At 53.2% G+C, this 22,080-nt stretch overlaps 1 protein-coding gene across 9 annotated transcripts in view; it reads left to right on the top strand.

Moving 5' to 3' along the window:
• The window catches only part of CGN (cingulin), a 67,339-nt gene that overhangs the window by 28,703 nt on the left and 16,556 nt on the right, over window positions 1–22,080 (top strand). For all 9 annotated transcript variants that reach the window (XM_030542130.1, XM_030542136.1, XM_030542131.1 and 6 more), the window contains 14 exons: window positions 724–793; window positions 3,385–3,483; window positions 3,997–4,136; window positions 4,666–4,807; window positions 5,188–5,400; window positions 6,701–6,849; window positions 7,406–7,547; window positions 8,082–8,294; window positions 8,870–9,076; window positions 9,914–10,171; window positions 11,573–11,743; window positions 13,181–13,342; window positions 16,321–16,410; window positions 21,066–21,149. In XM_030542130.1, the coding sequence (XP_030397990.1) occupies window positions 724–793; window positions 3,385–3,483; window positions 3,997–4,136; window positions 4,666–4,807; window positions 5,188–5,400; window positions 6,701–6,849; window positions 7,406–7,547; window positions 8,082–8,294; window positions 8,870–9,076; window positions 9,914–10,171; window positions 11,573–11,743; window positions 13,181–13,342; window positions 16,321–16,410; window positions 21,066–21,149 (2,140 nt within the window). The remainder of the gene's footprint in view (window positions 1–723; window positions 794–3,384; window positions 3,484–3,996; window positions 4,137–4,665; window positions 4,808–5,187; window positions 5,401–6,700; window positions 6,850–7,405; window positions 7,548–8,081; window positions 8,295–8,869; window positions 9,077–9,913; window positions 10,172–11,572; window positions 11,744–13,180; window positions 13,343–16,320; window positions 16,411–21,065; window positions 21,150–22,080) is intronic.

The following is a 22,080-nucleotide window of genomic DNA, read 5'->3' as shown; positions in this document are numbered from 1 at the left end:
TGCAAATTGGCAACCCTGGAGCCAACAAAGGGAATTAATTCCAAGCAGAGTAGCCTTCTGTTTTAAATAATCCTGTGGAGGTGGATAGTGTCTGTTCTCTGGGAAGACCCCAGTTGGGTGGGAGTACAGTGCATATGATGCAGCTGATCTACTGAACTTAATCACTAAAAGGATTCTCTACAGGAAAGCAAGGGTTTAAAGACAATCTCTCTTCTTCCCGCTTCCCCGGCTTGTGGACACTTGACTGAAACATTCACTCTCAGATTTTGACTCTCCTGGCTTCTTGTAAGGAGGGACTTACCCCTTTACCTTCAATTCATATATTATGGGCCTCAAACTGCGGGGAGCAGTGAACAGAACTTTCCCCTAACTTGCCCCAGAGATGCTCATCTGAAGTGTTACCTGCAACAACATTAAGTTAAAAAAATCCAGACAAAAGTTTGTCTCTTAAGAACTTACGTGGTCCCTGTTACCAAAGTACTTGAGCACTTCACAGTCTTTGACGTATTTCATCCCCTTGTTCAGATGGGGAAACTGAGGCATGGAGGGGTTAAGTGACTTGCACAAGGTCACACAGGTCCTGTGGCAGAGCTGGGATTCAAACCTAAGTCTCCAGAGTCATAGGCGAGTGCCTTAAACACTGCTCTGCTTCTCCCCCCCGTGGTTATGTCCCTTTTAACCTGAATGATTTTCTTTGTTGGTATTTGCTTGTTTCTTTTTCAGGAGCAAAGAAAGCGAAAGCTCGCTGAAGAGAAAAACCAACCTGATCTTTGAGAAGATCCAAGCGCTTGCTGTAAGTCTCCACACCAGCCTCCCCTTACTTTGCAAAGAGTGACATTCACTCTGGACTGAGTCCAGTGCAAAAGCCCTGTGAGACTTATGTGGCACCTGGCTCTCCGCAGAAGGGTGAATTTTTCACCTCCCGTATTATCAAGCCAGAGTGATACTGATTGGCCAGGATGACTGCTGTCTCTTAGGGCTGGTCTACACTATGGGGGGAAATCGATCTTAGATACGCAACTTCAGCTACGTGAATAACATAGCTGAAGTTGAATATCTAAGATCGGATTACTCACCCATCCTCACCGCGCGGGATCGATGTCCGCGACTCCCCCTGTCGATTCCGCAACTCCGTTGGGGTTGGTGGAATTCCGGAATCGATATAAGCGCGCTCGGGGATCGATATATCACGTCTAGATGAGACATGATATATCGATCCCCAAGCAATCGATTTTAACCTGCCAATACGGCGGGTAGTCTAGACGTAGCCTTAGTGTACATCTGCACTGAAGCTGGAAGTGTGATTGCCTGGTCGGAGAGATGTACACCCACTAGCTCTGATCAAGTTAGTGCACTAAAAATAGAAGTATGCCAGGGTGTTGTGAGCCGTGGGAGAGACTAATCATCCTCCTAGTTAGCTACTGTTTCACATGGGATTGTTCTCCAGGCAGCTTGCGTTGCTGTGGCAACACTACTATTTTTAGTGCACTAACTAATCAAAGCTAGCCCAGGTATGTTGACCCAAGCTATAAAATCATGACTGGTGTAGAGAAAGTAGATGAGGAAGTGTTGTTTCCTACTTCTCATATTATAAGAACTAGGAGCCACCAAATGAAATTAATAGGCAGCAGGTTGAAAACAAACAAAAAAGTATTTTCTTCACACAGGGCACAGTCAACCTGTGGAACTCCTTGCCAGAGGATGTTGTGAAGGCCAAGATCATAACAGGGTTCAAAAAAGAACTAGATAAGTTCATGGAGGATAGACCACCAGTGGCTATTAGCCAGCATGGGCAGGGATGATGTCCCTTGCCGCTGTTTGCCAGAAGCTGGGAATGAGCGACAGGGGATGGATCACTTGATGATTTTCTGTTCATTCCCTATGGGGCACCTACCACTGGTCACTGTTGGAAGACAGGATACTGGGCTACATGGATCTTTAGTCTGACCCAGTAGGGCCATTATGTTCTTATGAGCTGGAAACTTACAGCTGCAGTGTAGACATTACCCTCTTCTCCTGACCCCCACCAATGGGCTGAGCGTCTCCGTTAAGCCTTTTAGTTCATCGCAACAATGCAAATCTGTATCGGGAAAGGGCCTTCCCCAGAGTTAGCTGGTCAACTTTTAGCCCTTCTGAGTTGTTCCAGCTCAATGCATCCTGCTGAAAGAATTACCCCCCCCCCCACACACACACATTTCTGGGCAAAACTGGTGAAATCACAGTCTGCTTATAGCTTCATGCAGTGTGTAGCCCACCCGTGGAACGCCCTGTTCCAGGAGGGAGTTGTACTATGTCCAGATTTCTGCAAATCTTCATGCCCATGCACGTGAAGAGAACAAGAAGAGTCCAATCTCGTACTTGAGGTTTTAACTTGGCTGCCTGTGGCAGGGGTCAGGAAGGATGCTTTTCTTCCCCCCCCACTAAGCCTCCCAGTACACAGCGCGGTCAGATGCATTGTGGGCTTTTCAGCGATTGGTCCCAGCTGGAGGTTGGGTTCCAGGCTTGACAAGTTGGTCGGTCTGACAAATGCTTTGCTCTCTAGGGCTCAATATTTTTATCTCTTCTGAACTGCAACTGTAAGCAGTTTAAAGCAAGAATGAAAGTTTTTGGGCTGGGATTCTGGGTGTGTGTTTTTTACACTATCCCATTAGCCGGACAAGATCAGTTTCTCCTGTGGACACCGCTGTGGCCCTGGAATTGGTCTTTTTGTTTTCTTTGTCATCTTCTCCAGGGAAGCAGACAGAAATAACTCTCTCTTTAATACCTAGAATTATCTGTGTATGAAAGCAACATGGCTTCCTTTCAGGAATCTGCTCTGACACTGTTGGAGATGTTAACAGGGAGTACATTTCCCATTTAATATTCTGTATTAAGAGATCTGAATCCACTTTGCCGACTCCACCATTATCGCAGGTCATCCGGTGCTGGCTGCTGCATGCTGTGCTCAGAGCTTGCCTGAAATGACAGCGGTCTTGATTAAAACTGGCATTTCAGAGCCTCCTGCTTGAGGCCCAACATACCTCTGGCAGGACTCGGAGCCATATCTTTTGATGTTGGCATCAGAGGGCTGCGTGCTAGTGTCAGGTTTAAAAAAAACTGCTGCTGTGAATGAATGAGGCGAGCATTTTCCCCCCTTAACTTAAGGCAAGTTTATAATTGGTGGCCTGAACTACTCAAGCATTGAGGGAGAAGGACGGAGAACACTGGATTGGCACTCAGGAGAGCTTGGTTTTATTCCTGGTGGAGCTGGGACTTGACCCCAGGGCTCCAGAGTCCCATCCCAGTCAGTGTCTTAACCATAAGACCATCCTTCCTCTCCAGTGATTGACTTCAGGCAGCATCTCCAGGGTGCGTGTGTTACACAGAGGGGGCTCTGTCTTACAGGTGGTGCCTCCTGAGGACACAAGAGGATCTGTTTCCCAGAACAGTGAGCTGAAAAGGAAGGTGGAGGAGCTGCAGCAGAAACTAGATGAAGAGACCAAGGTGATGCCAGTACCCGGTCAGCTAGATGCACTGGACAGTAAACTCCTGCTTTGCTGGGCGGGTGGTGGAAGGCTGCCAGTCCTATGGAGCTGCCACCCTTCCACTGCATTGGGTGTGGGTGGGCTGCAGAGGGGCCTGGGGTCTGTGCTGTCTCCATACACTCTAGCATGGAGTTAGGGAGGTTTCGGGGGGAGACTCAGTCAGTGACTGTAATTATACTGGTCCAGGGGCTGTAAGTACTGCGTAGGGGTCTCACCCTTTACTCGTGGACTGGAATATCCCCTTTTTTACCCCCTTTCCTCCCCCCTGAATTAGGAGTGAGGTGCCTAATCCCCTTAGGGCCAGATCCTCAGCTGGCCCAGTTCCAGTGAAGTCAGTGGGCTGGCTTCCTCCAGCTCAGGATTTGTTCGTGGGATGCCGTGAGAAACATTCTCTGAAGCTAGCTGGTGGCAGCGTCCCTTTAAATCCTAGCCTCTTCTATGGCCACTAACGCTCTATTCTCCCCTCTCCCAGCTCCGCCAGAAAGCAGAGCAGGCCAGGAGCAGTGCTGCTCGGAACCTGGAGAGCCGGCTGGAGGAGGCGCAGGATGAGTGCAGGCGCCTCAAGGGGGCCTTGGAGAAGACAACCCAGGAGCTGAAAAGTTGCTTGCAAGAGTAGGAGCCGTTTCTTGTGTCTGGGGTGGGCTACGCAGGTCCTGGCAGAGCGCTAATGATCCTCACGATGGATACCATGCCTGCCCTCATTAACAAGCCCTTTCCACCCGCTGAGTTAGGTTGCGGGCATCCCTGTGTTATAGATGGAGAAACTGAGGCACAGAGGAGGAAGTGACATGCCTTATCTAGCTGATCCTAACTGCCTCAAAGCCATTAATGGCTTTGTCCTCTTGAGGTACTTTATCCCGCTTGAGATATTATTCCCATTGTACAGTTGGAGAACTGAGGCACGGGGTAGATGGGATGACTTGTCCAAGGTCCCACAGGAGTCTGTGGCCAAGGCCAGGAATTGAACTCAGGTCTCTTGACTCTCAGCCCAGAGCCCTACCCACTAGGTAACCTGGCTCCTGAGGGGGGATCACTGCAAGCCGGTGTCTGGGCCAGAAATGTATCTGAGCTCTGGCTATTCTGTGCTGAGACCAGGCTCTGCCCTGGCTGGCTCTGAACAGGCTCGTATGGTCTCCCCTAGGCTAAAGGAAGTGAAAGTTGCCAGAGAGCAGGCAGAGGACAAACTGGGAGACGTGGAAGAGCAGCTAATGGGGATGCACGAGGAGCTGGACAGGCTGCGGAAAACCTCGGTGGACTCTGCAAACAGAGACGAGCTCATGAAGGTACGTGACTCTTGCCTCCTGATCGCATGTCTTGGATCCTGACTGCGTTGTGGGCCCGGTTCTCAGCTGGGGTAAATGGATGCAGTCATTGAAGCCGACAGGGCTGCGCTGAATTACAGCACTGGGGGAGCAGGGCCTCTCCCTGAATCAGCGTCTCAACAATAATCCCTAGTGCCCTTCACCCCTCCTCATCGGAGGTCAGTCTCATTATCCCCACTGAGCAGATGGGGAAACTGAGGCACGCTCGGGGTCACCCAGGTTGCCAAAGTCCCAGTCCAATGCTCTATCCACCAGCCAAGACAGCCTCTCTACAGCACTGCTAGAGATGTATCGTGTAGCTCCAGGTGGTGAAAGCATCTCTGTTCCTGCCCTCCCCTCAGGAGCTGCTGGAAACCAGAGAGGAGCTAGAGGAGGTCCTCAACGCCAAACAGAAGCAAGAAGAACATCTGCGGCTGCGGGAGCGGGAGCTGACAGCGCTGAAAGGAGCCCTGAAGGAGGAGGTGGCGAATCACGACAAGGAGCTGGACCGGGTGACGCAGCAGTACCAGCGCGACATGGACCAGCTGAGGCGAAACATGGAGGATGTGTCTCAGGTAAAGCCGCAGATGTGTGAAATGGAAGCGTAAAGCGAACCTGGGGGTGGGGGGTGGCTGGTGTTTGCTAGGAGATTAAGGCTTGCTCGTCTTACGGACTGGATTTATAAACCATAGAAAATCATAGCAGTGGCCCGCTTCCCTTAAATGCCCTCCCCCCGAGTTATTTTTCAGTTGGCTACGACCTTTGCTTCCTGTCCTAAGGTATCCTAGGGAGCAGTGTGGCCATGGGCGCTGCACGTCCCTGCTCAGTGACGGTGACGCTCAGAAAGTTGCACTAGTTTTAACTTAAGGTGTGATCTCTCTTAAACTGCTTTCTAGCTGGTTCAGAAAGCTCCGTGGATGCTCATTTTGGTCAGAACCTGATTTATTTCTGCTCAGCACAGCTGACCAGAATCAGCGTCCGTGCAGCCTTCAGTGATTTAACGAACGCCGGTTTAAAAGAGGTCACAGCTTCGCTTAAACTGGTGCAGCGTCTCAGACGATGCCTTGGTTGGTGAAGAGGGGCATGGTACTTAACGCTCCTCCTCCCCCAGCACTGAACTTCTGACTCCGCTGACCAAGTGCTACATGTGGGTGCTCAAATCACTTGCTTAAGTGATGGCTCAAATATGTCTCTCCGTGGTGCTGAATTCTGCTGTGTTACGCTAGTATCCAGTTGGAGGAGGTCCCTAGATTTTAGAGAAGCTATTGCAGATGACCCTGGTGTAACGAAGAACAGGATCTAGGCTGGGTGTGCACTGGAAGCATAGGCGCTGACTTCCCCTCTTTCCTGTGGGTGCTCGACCTCCCCTGTGCTCCCGGCTCCGCCCCCACTCCACCCCTTCCATAAGGCCCCTCCTCTTCCCACCCCTTTCCTGCCCCCATTCCAACCCCTTCCCCAAATCCCAGCCCCGCCTCCACACCACATTCCCATTCCCATCCCCCTCCCGGAGCATGCTAATGCTGCCAAACAGCTGTTTGGTGGCAGCCAGGCAGGAAGCACTGGGAGGCAGGCAGCGCAGCTGGGACGTGGCGCGCTCAGGAGGAGAAGGAGGAGGTGGAGCAAGGGGTGAAGGGAGCTTGGCTGCTGGTGGGTGCAGAGCACCCACTAACTTTTCCCCATGGGTGCTCTAGCCCCGGAGCACCCACGGAGTTGGTGCCTATGATTAGCAGCATCCACCAAGTACATGCAAAGTTGTAAGGAACCCCATGTAAATTTTGCAGAGGTTTCTACCAAGGCATAACCTTCCCCAGCCTCCTTGCAGTAAATGCACCCAACCCAACAGCAAATGCTTGACAGCTTCGTTCCTGTCCCTAGGACCAAGCCAGTTTAGAGATCGAGAGGCAGAAAATCAACTCGACAGTGAGGAACCTCCAGAAGGAGCTGGAGGAGAGCAACGAGGAGACCAGCCACTGGAGGGAGATGTTCCAGAAGAACAAGGAGGAGCTGCGGAGCAGCAAGCAGGAGTGAGCTCTCACGGGTGCGCCGTGTCCATCCCAGGATTGCAGCTGTGACTGAGTGTGGTTAGCTAGTGCTGATCTGCCCCGGGGCTAGAGTGGCCCTACAGGGTTCGGCTGCTCCATTTTATCCCGTGAAACGTCTTTCCTGTAAATCCAGGAAAGGTGACTGGGGGATGTCTCCAGAGCTGTCTCTAGGGTGTCATTCCATGGAGAATCAAGGCAGGATTCTTGGCGTGGGCTCACTGGCAGAAGCCATGATGCGGCCGGTGGACAGGCTTACAGGTGACTGGCATTGCTGATGCAGAGCCCAGCAAGGAGGTGCATGGTGCCTCTCTCTGATCATGTCACAGCATTACCCAGGGAGGATGCGGGGGTCATGTAGCTCAGGCTTGGCTGGCGTGCACAGGACATGCTGCCACCATCTGAGTCTCTGCACCCCTCCTGGTGACCTTCATAGGCTTTCTTCCCACTCAGCCCAGCTTCCCCCAGAGTCAGACTCCCCATGGTTCTTTCATGGGGCAATGGGGAGCCCACCTGGCGCTACTTCTCTTCCCGCATGCAGGCTCATGCAGGTGAAACAGGAGCGGGAGGAGTTTGAGGAGGAGCTGCGGGAGCTGCGCGAGCGGTTCTCGGCCATGCGGGTGGAAGTGGACCAGGTCAGGAACAGCACCGTGGATGCTGGCCAAGCAGAAGCCCTGAAGAAGGTATGATGGACAGGGCGTGGTCAGAAGGAAGGTGGCTCTTAACTCATAGAGCAGCTGTGTGAACTGCCTGATGGGATGGTTGGGGCCTGGTTCTCATGGGTACCAAGACCTCTTCAGGCCACTCTGGTAGCAGAAAAGTGCTTTAAAATGAGCTCCCTGAGATCCCCGGGGCACATGGGGCTACTGTACCACTGGCGTAACTGCTGGCATAGAGGGCAGGATAAGGGAGTGGTCAGAGCTTGCCCCACTGTTCTTTGCTTCCCAGGGGGTTATGGCTAGAGCAGGTCGGGAATCTTTTGCCAAAAAGGTTCATTCTCTCTCCCTCCAAATGAAGACATGAAAAACCACTTCCTGCCCAGGCCTAGTGGTCTTAATGCGGACGACCGGTATACTGAGGGTAGCAGAATCTCTGGGAGCGCAGTTTCCTCTCTGTTAGGCTGCTGGCTACCTCGTGAGCGCTGCCGGGACTCCCGGAGCTTGGTGCGTGTATTCAATGCTCTTTAAAGCTTGTCAGCAACTCTCCTCCTTCTGCAGGAGCTGCGTCAAGCCCAAGAGGAGCTGAGGGAGCTGGCTTCAGAGAAGCAGGCCCAGGACGAGCTGGTCCACCAGAGGGAGCGGGAGCTGGCTGCCCTGAAGGGGGCACTCCAGGAAGAGGTGGCCAGCCGTGACACGGAGGTAGAACAGCTGAAGCAGCAGTTCCAGAAGAACTTGCAGCAGCTCAGGAAGGACTATGACGAAGCTGCCAAGGCAAGAGCCCAGGGCCTCCCAGCTCGGACCCCCTATAGCAGAGGACCCCTGGGAATGCCTGTCCTGGCCTGACCTCAAGGCAGGCATGCTCAAGGCTGCACGCCTGGGTAAACTGGCACCAGTGGGCGGTGACTAGAGCAGCTCAGGGGGAGTGGGCACAGGACTGTACCTAGGCCGCAGATCTGGCATGTCTTCTGCATAGCTTGTATTGCTGCACCTTCCCCCTGAGACCTTTATCGCTGAGACGGCAGCAAATCGCTGAGCCCTTGGGCATGCCTGGCTGTCTGCTGCCTCCATCTCCTTGGAGTTCCGTCATATGCTTCACTTCCCACCCCCCAGCCACCTCCCGTTGACCCAGCAAGCAAGAGGTGCTGCCTCTTGCAGAGACGCCTGCTCACTGTGCATGGGGCCATAGCGGAACGGGCACCCTCTGTCCAAAGATCTCCACCTGTGAGCCTGTTGGCCCTCTGCTGGGCAGAAGCCTTTGGAGACCTGCTCCTGTGAGTGCCGGCTTCCCATGCGCCAGCGGTCTGGCGCGGGACTCACCTGTATATGTTTTCTTGCCCGGCGTGCAGGTGAAGGTGGCCATGGAGAGCGAGAAGGAGGCCACGGAGCAGATGAGGAAGGCCATGGAGTCCGCGCTGCGGGAGACGCAGGAGGAGAATGATGACTTGAGGAGGAAGATCCTGGGCTTGGAGATGCAGGTCAAGGAATACAGGCACTTCTCTGAGAACTGGGAGGGCTCGGAGGCCAGGCTCAGGGAGAAGATCGCCAAGCTGGAGGTACACGAGGGCCGCAGCACTGCCCTGCATACAGACCCACCTCCTTCCTCAGCTTCCTCCCTAGAGGGGCCTCTTGAAGGCCCCATGCTGCTGGGTGCTGCACAGACCTAAAGAAAGTCAGTGCCTCAGGGCATGTCTACACTATAAAGTTAAGCTGGCCTATAGAGTTACAGCCACTGTACTAATCCCTGCCCCGTGATTCGTGTCCACACTGCCCTTTTTCCGACAGTGGTGCACACGTCCTCACCAGCAACACTTCCACCAACTTTAGAGGGGTAGTGTAGGGGGGCTCAGAGTCCCACCAGTTTCTGGCTCCTGGCAGGGAGCTGAGAGACCAGGGGGGTCCACGCCCCATCTCCGGTCAGCTGTCCCATTCCTAGTGGGGAGCTGAGAAGCCCAAGGGGCAGCCGGAGCTGGGAGCGGAGACCGCCACGGCTCCAGCAGAGCTGTGAAGTTGACAGGAATGAGAGCCAATAGATGTAAGTCACAGTGTCTACAGGACACTGCATTGGCCTAACTACACCGACATAAGCCCTGCGCCTCTCGTGGAGATGGATTTATGTCGGTGTAGCAGGGCGCTTGCATCGGCAGGAGCAAGGCTGTAGTGTGTACTCTGACATAATTAGATTGATATAAGCTGCCTTACCTCAACCTCCTGCTGTTGTGTAGCCCACACACATTGGGGAAGGGACTTGCCCAGGGTCACCCACAGGTCACACCTCTCCTGAGCTCTATCCATTGGACCATGCTGCCCCGTCCAGGCGGAAATATTCAGCTAGCCCTGCCCCTGAAGTCCCTGGGAGCTTTGTGTTTCTCTGAGAGCTCCTCCCCTTCCAGGCTGATCGCAGACAGATGGAGCAATCCTTGGAGGAGGCTGTGGAGCAGGAGCAGGAGCTGCTGATGGCCAAGAGGTCTCTGGAGAGCCGCCTGGAAGAAGCCCAGAGGAGTCTCAGCCGGCTGTCTCAGGAGCACCAGGTGCTGAACACCTCGCACCAGGAGGAGATGAAGCAGAAGGAGCAGCTGAGGAGAACCAAGAATGAGCTGGAGGAGCAGAAGAGGCTCCTGGATAAGACCACAGAGAAGCTGACCAGAGAGGTTTGGGAGACTCCTCAGCTGATGTCACCACCTTAAAGCCTGGGGGAGGGGCCAGGTGTTGCCTATAGTGTCCCATGGCTGCTTGGATTGAGTTATTGCACTGCATGCTGGGACATGTAGTCTCTCTGGGGTGCGGCCATCTTAGTCCTGAGAAGCTTGCCCAAGGGCCCTGAATTTAAACCTCACCCCACCCCCACCAATCTTACACTGGTGGCATTTGCTACCAACAGGGGGAGAGGCCTCTGTTTGCAAAGGGCTGGGATTCTCATCTGCCCAGCAACTAGGGTGACCAGATAGAAAATCAGGATGGAGGCTGAGGGGGAGGGGTAATAAGTGCCTATATAAGACATAGTCCTGAATAATGGGACTGAGCCTATAAAATCAGGACATCTGGTCACCCTACCAGCAACCTGCTTGAAAACAGGACTTGGCTGCGTTGAAACAGTAACGCCAAGACGCATCGGTGCCTGACACAAGATCATTACACAGTGTCTCATGGCTGCCAACTCCATTTGTCGGCAGGGCTTACAGAGCTGATGCTTGGCGTTCAGCTGGGATTCTTCAGAGCCGACTAGTGACAGGCGCGGGAGGCTGGCCCACTAGCTGTGGCGCATGTGGCTTGTGCTGCTGTGGCTTGGCTCTCCAAGGGGGTGGCATTGGGAGTTTGCCCAGTAGAGTAACTGGAGCTGCCTTGCAAAACCAACTGAAATATGGAGCCATCTGGAAGGTGCTGAGCCACCCAGCTGGGGAGGATATTAACATAGATAAGCTCTTCTTGCCTGCTAGTCTCCATAAAACCCATTGCATCTTCCCGGCTCACTAGAGACCCCGGGGATGCAGCATCCTGGCATCTCCTGCGTGCTAGAAGACTTGGGAGTTGTAGGTGAACTCTGGTATCCATTCTGCAGCCCTCTGGTCCCGCCAGGCTTGCTAATGACATCCACTGGAGGATGAGCTCTGGTGCTCAGATTACCCCAGCGATAGGTGCTGTATAAATCTAAGCTGTGCAGGGTGACCTGCAAGGACTTTGTAATGCTGGCCCCAGCCGGGTTAGCCAGCTGCGTTTAATAGGCATTTCTGTGCTAAATCTCTGCTTTGAGTTCAGCTTTGCACATCTCTTTCGGATGTTCAGCTCTGTCGTTCAAACCAAATGTCTCGGAGGGGAAAGGGGAAAGTCCAGCCTACTAACCAGTATTGTAGGAACACCTTCGTATTTCCTTCCCTTCCTTTTCATGGTGGGGCTAAACCTACTAGAGCCCGCTTCCCTCCACTCCTATTGAAGTTAACTGTGATCCCCCATGTGACTCCAATGGCATCGTTGATCCCCATGTGGTCTGAGGGAGGTGGTTGGTCGTGGGCAATAATTGTGGGTTCCTGAGTACTCCTTCCCCTGTGCTCTAGCTGGACCAGATGGCCCAGGAGTCCCACAGCTCACTGGCCATGCTGCAGTCGCAGCTGGAGGAGTACAAGGAGAAGTCACGGAAGGAGATTGCAGATTCCCAGAAGCAGGCCAAGGACCGCAGTGCAGAGGTGGAGAAGATGCAGTTCATCATGGGCCGGCTGCAGGACGAGGTAGGCCGCTGGCTCTCGGGTGGTTCATCTTGCTCACAACCTGCTAGGGGCTGTCTTGGGAGAGGGTGTCTACGATGCGTTTGCCAGGAATCACTAACGCTGGGAAGATGTGAACGTTCCTCGTCCACTTTCAAATTACCCAGTGGAACCAAGTCATGCATCTTCCCTGCCTCAGGCAAACTGCCTGCTCAGCTCAGGCCTTGATCTGAAGGCAAGCGTAGCCCTGTTAGCACATGGGAGAATGCGGGAGCGGCAGCCAGTGTAACTCTAGACAGTACAAGAGTTCCCTTGCCCCCAGTTCCAGTGGAAGAGGCTGCATTACCTGAGACTGGCCGCTTTATATCCTTGAAGTCAGCTGTGCTCAAGGGCATGTTGGGGGCTGTACTGCCAGCAATCGCAGATCAGATCTGCGCAATAGACAAGTAAAGGGATGAGCGTCTGTAACAGCAAGTGCCAGCAGGGACCAGCGTCGGGCTGGGCTCCGTCTGGCTCCCACATGGGCAGCAATGAAGATCTTGCAGGCAGAACTTGGTGATTCTGTTTGCGAGCCAGGAAAGAGTCTGCCTCCCTCTTGCATCGCTGGGGGGACTTGGGACAGATTCTGGTTCCCTCCCTGGCTAAGAAGAGTGACAGGTAGTGGAATCTCCCTTTTTAGTTCAGTCAGCTGCTCTGCTCTGACTGGGAGCGCAGACTGGACAGATCGAAGCTGGAGTAATTCCCGCCATCCGAGTGAAAGTGCAGCATCTCGGCTTGCCTGAGGCCAGAAACCTCTAAGGTGCTTCCTCTGAAACCCACGAGCCCAGTGCTGGGCCTCAGAATGTGCAGGTGGGATGGGGTTGTGTGCTCGCAGGGCGGGAGAGCTCTGCCTAGCTATTCCGAATCCAGCTGCTGTCCAGAGGGCCCCTCGCTACCTGAAGTATGTAGCTTGGTGATGTCTGGCCCCTCCTGAACCTGTTACTCACCCTGATGACAGAACTGGGTGTTCTCTGGTATGCAGAGAGCAGATCACTGGTACTGTGTGTGGGTGCCCAGATGTTTCCTTAGACCAGAGCCTGCTGAGCGCGGGGGAAGAGTCTCCTCTTGCCACACAGTGCAGGAACGGGAGCTGTTGCTCGTTTCTCTTCCTCTCCTCCAGCCGAAGCAGGTTGGCCGTGGCTGTCTGCAGGGCTTGCTAGTGCTGCAAGCATCAACCACATGGTATCACCAGAGGCCCCTAGGTGGGTTGTTCCAGGGTTAGCACCACACTGGTCCTATCTGGCCCAGCCTTTGTTTCTCCCCCGACCATGATCCTCTGCTTTGTCCAGCTGCTACACCTGTGAGGCAGCCTGTGTGGTTACTAGGGGAGATCTTTAGATGCCTGGCGCATGCAGCTTTCTGCAGGCTCTGGGGGAACGCTGAGGTAGCGCGGTAGCTCTCTGACGCCATCTCTTCCCTCAGATCACACGGCTGAAGCAAGCACTGCAGGACAGCCAGGCCGAGCGGGAAAGCGCCGTGCTGGATAAGGAGGTGCTGGCCCAGCGCCTGCAGAGCCTGGAGCAGGAGGTGGAGTCCAAGAAACGCTCCCAGGACGATCGCTCTCGGCAGGTCAAAGTGCTGGAGGTTGGTCTGCTCTCCCTGACCCTAGTGCCGCTTTGAACTCCTCTGGCACAGGGAGCTCACTGGAATGTAGGCGTTCTTATTCAAGCACTGGCGGGGTGAGGGTCCCCCCGGGAAGGCTGTAGCAGTCAGTGGTCGTGAGGGAGCTGATTCTCAGGGAAGAGTCTTTATGACCAAGTCCCCATCTCCACTGGCCTCCTTGCTGCGATCCTGTCTGTGCCATCTTCCTCCAGAACGTCTCACCGGCACTGAATCCCCACGCGCAGAACGTAGCGTCGTTCTCTGTTCCCCCGCAGAACGGGCGGGACAGTGAAACTGCAACAGAACAGTGCGACGCACCCCAGCCCCGGCAACACTGTGGTGACTAGACTGCCCTGGCACCAGTGCTGCCTCTCATGCTTGCAGCACCAGTAATGGCGTAGCTGGGGCACACAGGCCCATAATCTCATCCATGAGCATGCAGTGGGTGGGGGCCGTATCTCTGGGTCTCACTGGAGTCCAAGCCTCTGGATTGGCCTGTTTTAGTGCTACAGCTATGCAGGTGCTGGTCAAATATTACTTCTCCCCGAGAATACCTGTAAGCACGCGGTCTGCTCTCTCCTCCAGCACATGCAAGCAGCCAGGTCAGTTAATGCTGATTGCCACAGCCTTTTCTTAGGCCAGACTCCCACTGACTGCATGTTTGGGTGCCTTTTGTGACGTAACCCTGCCCCCCTTCCCCATAGTGGTCATGAAACCGTCAGAGTTAGAGCCCAAATGTTCACCTATTTTTAAGAAGGACTCTCAGCTCCACATCCTAGGCTGTGGGGCTCTGAATAGATACTCAAGAACAATAATCAAACTTTCTTGCAACAGCCGTAAAATCACTTTTTACTTATTAGTTAAAAAAAAAAAACAGCCACGAGCTTCGTGCTATTAAAGGCGATTGCTAATGAGCAACTATATCTGCTGTAACTGGGATTTTTAAAACCAAATGCTTGTAGATGTTAGACTAAAAGCAGCCAAGTAAGTTTTTAAGAGTAGCCAGCTGGTGCATCTGTGTAATGATGAGACAAAATCAACAGGGAGTGAGACTCTGGGAGCTGCCTGGCTAGAAATGACAAGGACTCTGTTTTGAGGGAGAGCTGAGAGTTTTACCTCAATGTTTTGCCCACAGCTAAGAGCAAGTAAGAAAGCATGCACTCAATCCAGGAGAGCATCTGCTGCTGTCTGTGGCACAAAACCTGCTAGCTCCAAAGCCTGCCTTTAACAGCAGAGGGCAGAGTTGTCTTCAGAGTCTTGGAAACAGGACCTTTTGTTTAACACTTTCTTTAATTGCCAAGTAACTGATTTAGTTTCAGCTCTTTCAAGCCTTGCAGCATAATTGTTCATGGCAGAGACTTGTTCTGTTTCCGGGTTTCTTTATTTATGGATTTATAAAGCCGCTATTTTGATCTGAATGCCAACAGCAGGCTTGAGATTCTTTTGTGCAGGTCTGTCGTCATCTGCAACCAACCTTACGGTAAAACTTAAATCCTTTTGGATCAAATCCAAGTCCTTGTTCACCAGTACGTTTAGGTGGAGCTCCCAGGCAGATCCAACCCAAACCAATCCCTTAGAAAAATCAAATGGCTTTTGTGGTATGGAACAGAGCAGAGACACAGAACCCAAGCAGCCGCCGACACAGTGTCTGGAGCCACGTTTGAGTTCTGGAAAGTCTTCAGATGTGCCTGAACCTTCTGCATTGTCTGTGCAAACGATATGGTTTGAAGCCAGCTTAGCAGCAGTGAAACTTAACTGGGGATTTCCAAGCATAGTTCAAATCCTGCGGCAGACTGGTCTTAAGGCTGCTTAACTGCCTCTCTGCTGTGGTGTGCATTGAAATCCCCAGTGCTCTGCGGTGCAGCGAGCCTGTTAAAGCACTGGAGAAGGGATTTCACCAGAGGTCTCTCTCTCTCTTTCCTTCCCCCCCCCCCCCTCCAGGTTGGCTGACAAATTTCCTCCCTTCAGAGTGTAAATTGCAAGTGCTGGGGGCCAAGGTATCTCCTGTCTGACCTCAGAGAACAAATAGAGTTCCAAATCTGAAGCCCTTCCAGGGCCAGCTCCAGGGTTTTTGCCGCCCCAAGCAATGTGTGTGTTTAAAAAAAAATAAAATAAATAAAGCCATAATCAGCTCTACTGCCGCTGCTTCAGTCTTCGACGGCAATTCGGCAGCTGGTTGTTCGCTCCGAGAGGGACCTGCCGCCGAAGAGCCGGACATGCCGCCCCTTCCGTTGTCCGCCCCAAGCACCTGCTTGCTGGGCTGGTGCCTGGAGCTGGCCCTGAGCCCTTCTGCCCCCTCATCTCCCGACCTGGCCCATAGGAGTCCTTAGAAAGTTGTGGCTCTGTGAGGAAGGAATTAATGGGTTGGGGTCAGTGCCGTATCAAAATGACCACTGATCTTTGGTTGCCTGGCTTGAGGCATCCTTGCTCAGCAACTCTGAAAAAAGTGAGGGCCACCTGCTGCTGACTCCAGTTCTGGGCGCTCAGCGTTCTGGAAATTCAGCCAACGGTGCCTCCTGATGCGTGCCTGAAATCAGCGGGCCTTCCTGGAAAGGGTGCTTGGCATCTCCTTCCTGCAGGCTGTTCAGTAGGGGCAGCCCCTGGGGCTCTCCGAGCCCCGCAACAGGCAGTGAGGCTCTGCACAGGCCCAGGGACCAACTTGCGTGGCTCACGTTTCAGGAGTAGGGTGTTGGGGGTCCTACCAGGCTCTCCCGCTGAGTCCCCGTCACGCTCATGTCCTTACTCCAGCACTCTCAGGGTTAACTGCCTAGCATCACGACTTCTGAGCACACTGATGTCTTAGTGAGCCCATAACTCCTGGGAGTGCCACAACGCTCTGTGAACGGTCCTCTGTTTGATCTAAGGCTGGGGTGGGGGTCGTTAGTGTCCCATAAAACACCCCCCACCCCTGCCCTCTGGTCCTCTGCTAGAAGCTAGAATAACCCAGGCTCTGCTCACAGGAGAAATCCAAGCACCTCGAGGTGGAACTGGACGAGGAGAGGAACACGGTGGAACTGTTGACTGACCGGATTAACCGCAGTAGAGACCAGGTAGGGGAGTGTGCGGCAAAGGGAAGGATTTGAAAACCTCACCATATCCCAGCTTCATCCAATGGGTTAATGGAGACTTGGTGTGGAGAGGAGGCGGGGGCCAGGCACAGAGTCCCTGCAATGGGCGAGAGACTGAGGGCCCCTGGTACGGGGGCAGAAGGTGGCCAGAAATGGAATTTGGGGGGAATGGAGGGATTCAGGGAGCCCCTGGGATGTACAGTAAGCTTGGCTGACAGAAGCTATGAAGTGTGGGCCCCGCTATTCTAAGCTCCTTGCGTTGTAAGCTCTCTGAAGCAGGGGCCCATCTCTTCGTTCTGTATCCATACAGCTCCTAGCACAATGGGGTCCTGAGCCATGCCTGGGGCTCCTCGTTGCTGCTGTGATATGAACAATGACCAAATAACCCCTCCCTTTGCAGATGTGCCTCCGTTTCCCCAGAGGTGGGAACTGGCCCAGGAGCCCTGGTGCTCCAGTAACTAGACAGTGCCCTATGACTCTGCTCCTCATTTATAACCTTTCCAAGCTAGCGTCTGATGCCGCACAGAGCCTGCCGGGCGCAGAATGCAGCCCGTACCCTTGCTGAGGCTAATGTAACTGCTTCCTGGAAGCTCTCAGCTGTTGACAGACTTGCTGGTGGAGCAGGGGCTTAGCTGTCTGGCTCTTAGTTCTTTCCCCCCATCTATTCCCCTGCATCGTGTCGGCGTGTGGCTGAGGTGGATGCTCTGTAGCTTCAGTTGGCTCAGCAAAGGACACTAAAGCAGAACTTCCCTCACTGCAACGGACACATACAAGTGCGCTCTCCATGCTCAACAGGTGCCATTATTTTAGCAGTGCGGTCCCGTTCAGACAGCCTGACCTAGTGGCTAGGACACCCACGCATCAGGAGTCCTGGATCCTTTTTCCTAGCTCAGTGACTGAATCCACTGTGCAATCTTGAATGAATCCCTTCCCCTGCCCTTTTTTCCTCAGCTTCTCCATCTGCAGAACTGGTGGGGGGTGGAGGGAGAATCTGTGTATATTCATGTCTAAACTAAATTTCATCCTCTCAAGCAACCTCTGACTAGGAGCTACTGCCTCTTGGTTGTTCCTAGAAATATTTGCTCGGCTCCAGCCTTTTCTTTTCTTTTTTCTGCTTTCCCTGCCCCCTCCCCTCCTTGCCAAATGCAGCAGCAACAACTTAGGGCAAATATTCCCCATTCTTGTGGTGCTTCCTTGCTTCACAGACGTGCTACTAGAACTGACTGTTGGATGTTGGCAGAGCTCCTGCAGACCAGGTCTCTATTGCTTTCCATCTGGCAATCTTAACATCTCTTAACAGTGCTCTGGAAACCTGTTCGTAGCTTGAATCCCTGTAGTAACAAAATCCTCTAATGTGTGCGTAAAACGTAAGAGACGGCAGAGCCTCTTAAAAATAAAGAGCTCATTAGAAGCTCCAGCTGCCATCAGATGCTTCTCTTCTGCATTTTGCAAACTGCTCTGCCACTGGCATAAGTCCCCTTACCATTATCCTGCTTGAATTATGGGTTCCTGCTGTACCTCGTTTCTCTGGTGGCCTTCTGACCACTCCCATCTCTACCTATGTTTCTGTTTTTCTGGATCCAAATGGCAGACCCCTATTGACGCTGCAAGTGCGTTTTGAATTGCATGGTGATTATTTTAATAGGCAGAGAAAGAACAGGTTGCATACAGGTGGAATGGTTTTCTTGGCGCTTAAATTCTCCGAACAGAATTGTCTATGGCTTATTAACTCTTATTAGAGCCAAACCTGTAAGTGCTGTGAAGGGTACATATTTTTGAATTGCAGTCTATATTTTGTCTGCTCCCAAGTTGCTGACGCATGCGATCTGAAAGCCAGCTGTCAGTCCCAAGTCACTTCTTCTGTCATGCTAAGCCAGCAGTGGTCTATGGAGAAGTTGCAAAAAGTTTTGGGGACTGCCTGCTGTAGAGAGAGGCTCAGTGCTCAAGTAGCCACAGTTATTCAGACTCGACATAGCTGTTACTGAATGGTTCTCAATTCTCCATCATGTGCAGTTTAAGTCGAGACTGGACGTCCCTTTCTCAACGATCTGCTCTAGCTTGGTGCAGAAATGATTGGGTGAAGTTCTCTGGCTGGTGTTCATGTACGACATCAGACTAGATCCTAATGGTCTCTACTGGCCTTCCCATTTACTAATCTGGGTGCTTACTGCCTTCGAAGTCTGAGCTCTGCATTTTCAGACTGGGAAAGGGAGGCACAGAAATGGGTGGCGATACCCGGATTGTAAGATCTTGGGGGCGGGGACTCTTTTCTTTCGTTGTACAGTGCCTAGTGCCACGGGGGGCATGGCTACATCCATCAGTAGGTGCAGGAGTGATGACATACAAGCCAAAGGTGCCGGAAATGCCCTGCTAATGCCCTGCTGATTGCTGGTGTCTTAAGAAAATTTATACATGCACAACAGCAGTAAGAGTCTAACTTCTCCAGCCAGGTCTTTTGGGTGTGTCTACATTAGAGTTGCCAACCCTCCAGGATTGGCCGGGAGTCTCCTGGAATAGGCCCCAATCTCCCAGTGACTATTGAAGGTGAGCTGGGAGATTTTGATAGGCCGAAGTCCAGTCAACAGCGCAGCAGGGCTAAGGCAGGATCTCTACCTGCCCTGGCACCGTGCAGCTCCCAGAAATGACAGGCACATCCCTTTGGCTTCTAGGCTCAGGGGCGGCCAGGGGGACTCTGTGTGCTGCCCCCGCCCTGAGCGCCAACTCCACAGCTCCCATTGGCGCTGCAGAGCCGTGCCTGCAGGCAGGGGCAGCGTGCAGAGCTGCCTGGCCGTCCCTCAACCTAGAAACCAAATGTGTCAGTTGCTTCCAAGAGCTGCCCGAGGTAAGTGTTGCCCAGCTGGAGCCTGCATCCTGAACCCTCTCCTGCAGCCAAACCCCCTGCCCCAACCTTGAGCTGCACCCAAACTCTCTCCCAAAGCCTGCACCCCCTTCTGCACCCCTACCCCAGGCTCAGCCCAGAGCCCCTTCCCACACTGCGAACCTCTTGGCCCCAGCCCAGTGAAAGTGAGTGAGGGAAATGGGATGCAGTGGGCAGGGGCAGGGCAAGGGTGTTTGGGTTTGTGCAATTAATAGTTGGCAACTTTAGTCTACACTGCAGCTGGGACAGACCCGTGCTACCGGGGCACGGCCACTGCACTCAAAATAGCAGTGCGGCTTTGGCAGAGGCTCGGGCCCAGCCCTCCAAGCTCAGACCCAGGGGCTGGAGTGTCTGCAACGTTCACACACCACCGTTTGTAGAGCGCCAACGGGAGTCAGAACCTCCCAGCTGCAGTGTAGAACATCCCCGCCATGGGCTCTGCCCATGGCAGCTAAAACGCCCGTTGGTTCTGCACCCAACCCTGCCTGGCAAAAGGAAGGGTGTGGTTGGCAGGGGGCTGGCAGCATGTCTAGCACCTAACCTTGGCGAACGTTAAGAAAATAAAGATCTATCTGGCTGCTGAGTAAACAATGATCTAATCTCGCTGGAGATGAAACGTGCTGCTGCCTCTTCAGTGTCTCCTCTGGTTACTGGCAATTAACTAGCATCAGGGACTCTGCCAAGCCATGATCTCAAACTAGGCTGCACCCTGCTGTACATTCATCTCTTCCAAGTCCCCGAGTATTCATGATGTCTCTAACTCGCTGAACCCAGCTGCAGCAGAGGAGCATCATGCACTGCTGTATGCTCGCACCAGCCACGGGCAACGGACGGCAGCTGAGAACGGCTTCCCCTTTTAGTGCTGCTTTGTTCCGTGCCGGTCGCCAGTGCGGGCCTGCAGCCCACCAAAGATTTATCCCCCTGTTGATGGCCCTGGAGTGCGCAGTGTCGCAACAGGCAGCAGTATGAGCTGGATTTGCCGTATGTTGCCTCCGAGTTCTCAGCATGTTTCAGCTGAGGACCTAGCACGTAGCAGTGGCTTAAGCAGGGTGGGGTTTATGGATGGGGGATTGGCATCTTCCATGTCGTGGCCTAGTGGCTGATTTAGAGCCACCGGAAGAGGTAAGATAGCCAAGCCTTCTAGTATCAGTTTGTAAAATAGGGATACCCCTGTCCTTCCTACTCAGACTGAGCTCTGTCAGGGGGACTTTGTGCAGCACCTAGCACAAAGGGGCCCTGATCCTGCCAGAGGCCCCCTGGAATCTCTTAGTACAATGGCTTTCAGCTCCCACTGAACCCACATTAATGTAATGGAACCACAGTGCCCGTTGCTTGTCACATTTTTATGGACCAGCCGCTTCAGACTGCCACTGGTGCGACTCCACTGAATGCGAGGGACTTGGGCTGAACTGAGGATTAGGCCCTGGCGACTTTGATTTCCCCCAAAATGCCAATTGTGCCTAGCTTCGGTTCTCTTGAAATGCAGTGCTGCCTCTAATCCTTACAGCCCCCCGCAGGAAAGGCAGGCGACAGATGGGGAAACTGAGGCACACTGTGGGGAAGGGACTCGGGACGTGTGTAATAGCCAAGATTAGAACTTGAGATTCCTGACCCCCTGCAGTCCTTTGACTGGCCGTATCCATGAATGGCCTCAGGAATCTTAGCTGTCTACCAGGGAGAGAACTGCCCCTGGCTGCGAGAAGACACACTGGTCTGACCAGAAATAACCCCTAACCAAAACCAACCTTCCTTCCTCCAGATTGACCAGCTGCGTGCGGATCTGCTGCAGGAGCGCTCCAGCCGGCAGGAACTGGAGTGCGACAAGATCTCCCTGGAGAGGCAGGTAAGGCTGTAACCGGATGCGGGATTTGGACACCTCTTTCAATGCTGGCAGCTGGTGCTGCTTGGGTTGTGCTGCTGCAGGGCTCTGCCTCTCTCAGAGCTAGCCCTGCTGGCTGCTTGGGTAGCTGATGGCTGCTCTTGTGGCTTCTTGCAAATGCAGAGACGTCAAGGGGTTACAGGTTTGCCCCCTCCCCCACGTGACAACGCTAGAAAGTGCATTTAAGCCAGCGTGGTCTTGTGACTCGGTTGATCATCTTGCTCTGGTCCTGCTTATTTGTATTTATCAACAAATATCCCTCACCCCTTCTGTGCTATTGCAAAGTCTCCCATGCCACCCCCATCACAATTCTTAAAGCTGTCACCTCTCATTAGCACCCTCAAAACCTGCCTCTGCAGTAACCCCTCCCAACGGGCTCCTGTCTGGGGCTGGCTAGACCGGCCAGGACTCCTGTTCGTTCTGTTGTTTCATTCTCATGTTGCGTCCGTTTCATCCACCTGGGAAGCAGTGATTCTGAAAAAGATTTGGGAGTCGTGGTGGATAAGCGGCTGAATGAGAGCTCTCAGTGTGATGCTGTCACCAAAGGGTTAATGTGATCCTGGGACGCATAAACAGGGGAATATCAGGTAGGGAGGTTATTGTATCTCTGTACTGGGCACTAGTGCAACTCCTGCTGGAATCTCGTGTCCAGTTCTGGCACCCGCAGTTCCAGGAGGATGCTGATAAATTGGAGAGGGATCAGAGAAGAGCCACATGCACACTTAAAGGATTAGAAAACCTGCCCTAGAGTGATAGACTCAAAGAGCATGAACTGGGTAACTTAACAAAGAGGTTAAGAGGTGGCTAGATTAGTCTAAACCCCCACATGGGGAACAAATATTTAATAACTGGCTCTTCAGTCTAGCAGAGAAAGGTCGAACATGCTCTTAATGGC

This window comes from Gopherus evgoodei, chromosome 24, assembly GCF_007399415.2.
Source record: "Gopherus evgoodei ecotype Sinaloan lineage chromosome 24, rGopEvg1_v1.p, whole genome shotgun sequence".
NCBI classification, from domain to species: domain Eukaryota; kingdom Metazoa; phylum Chordata; order Testudines; family Testudinidae; genus Gopherus; species Gopherus evgoodei.
Note: the sequence above shows the minus strand (reverse complement) of the source record. Positions and strands in the feature narration are given on the sequence as shown.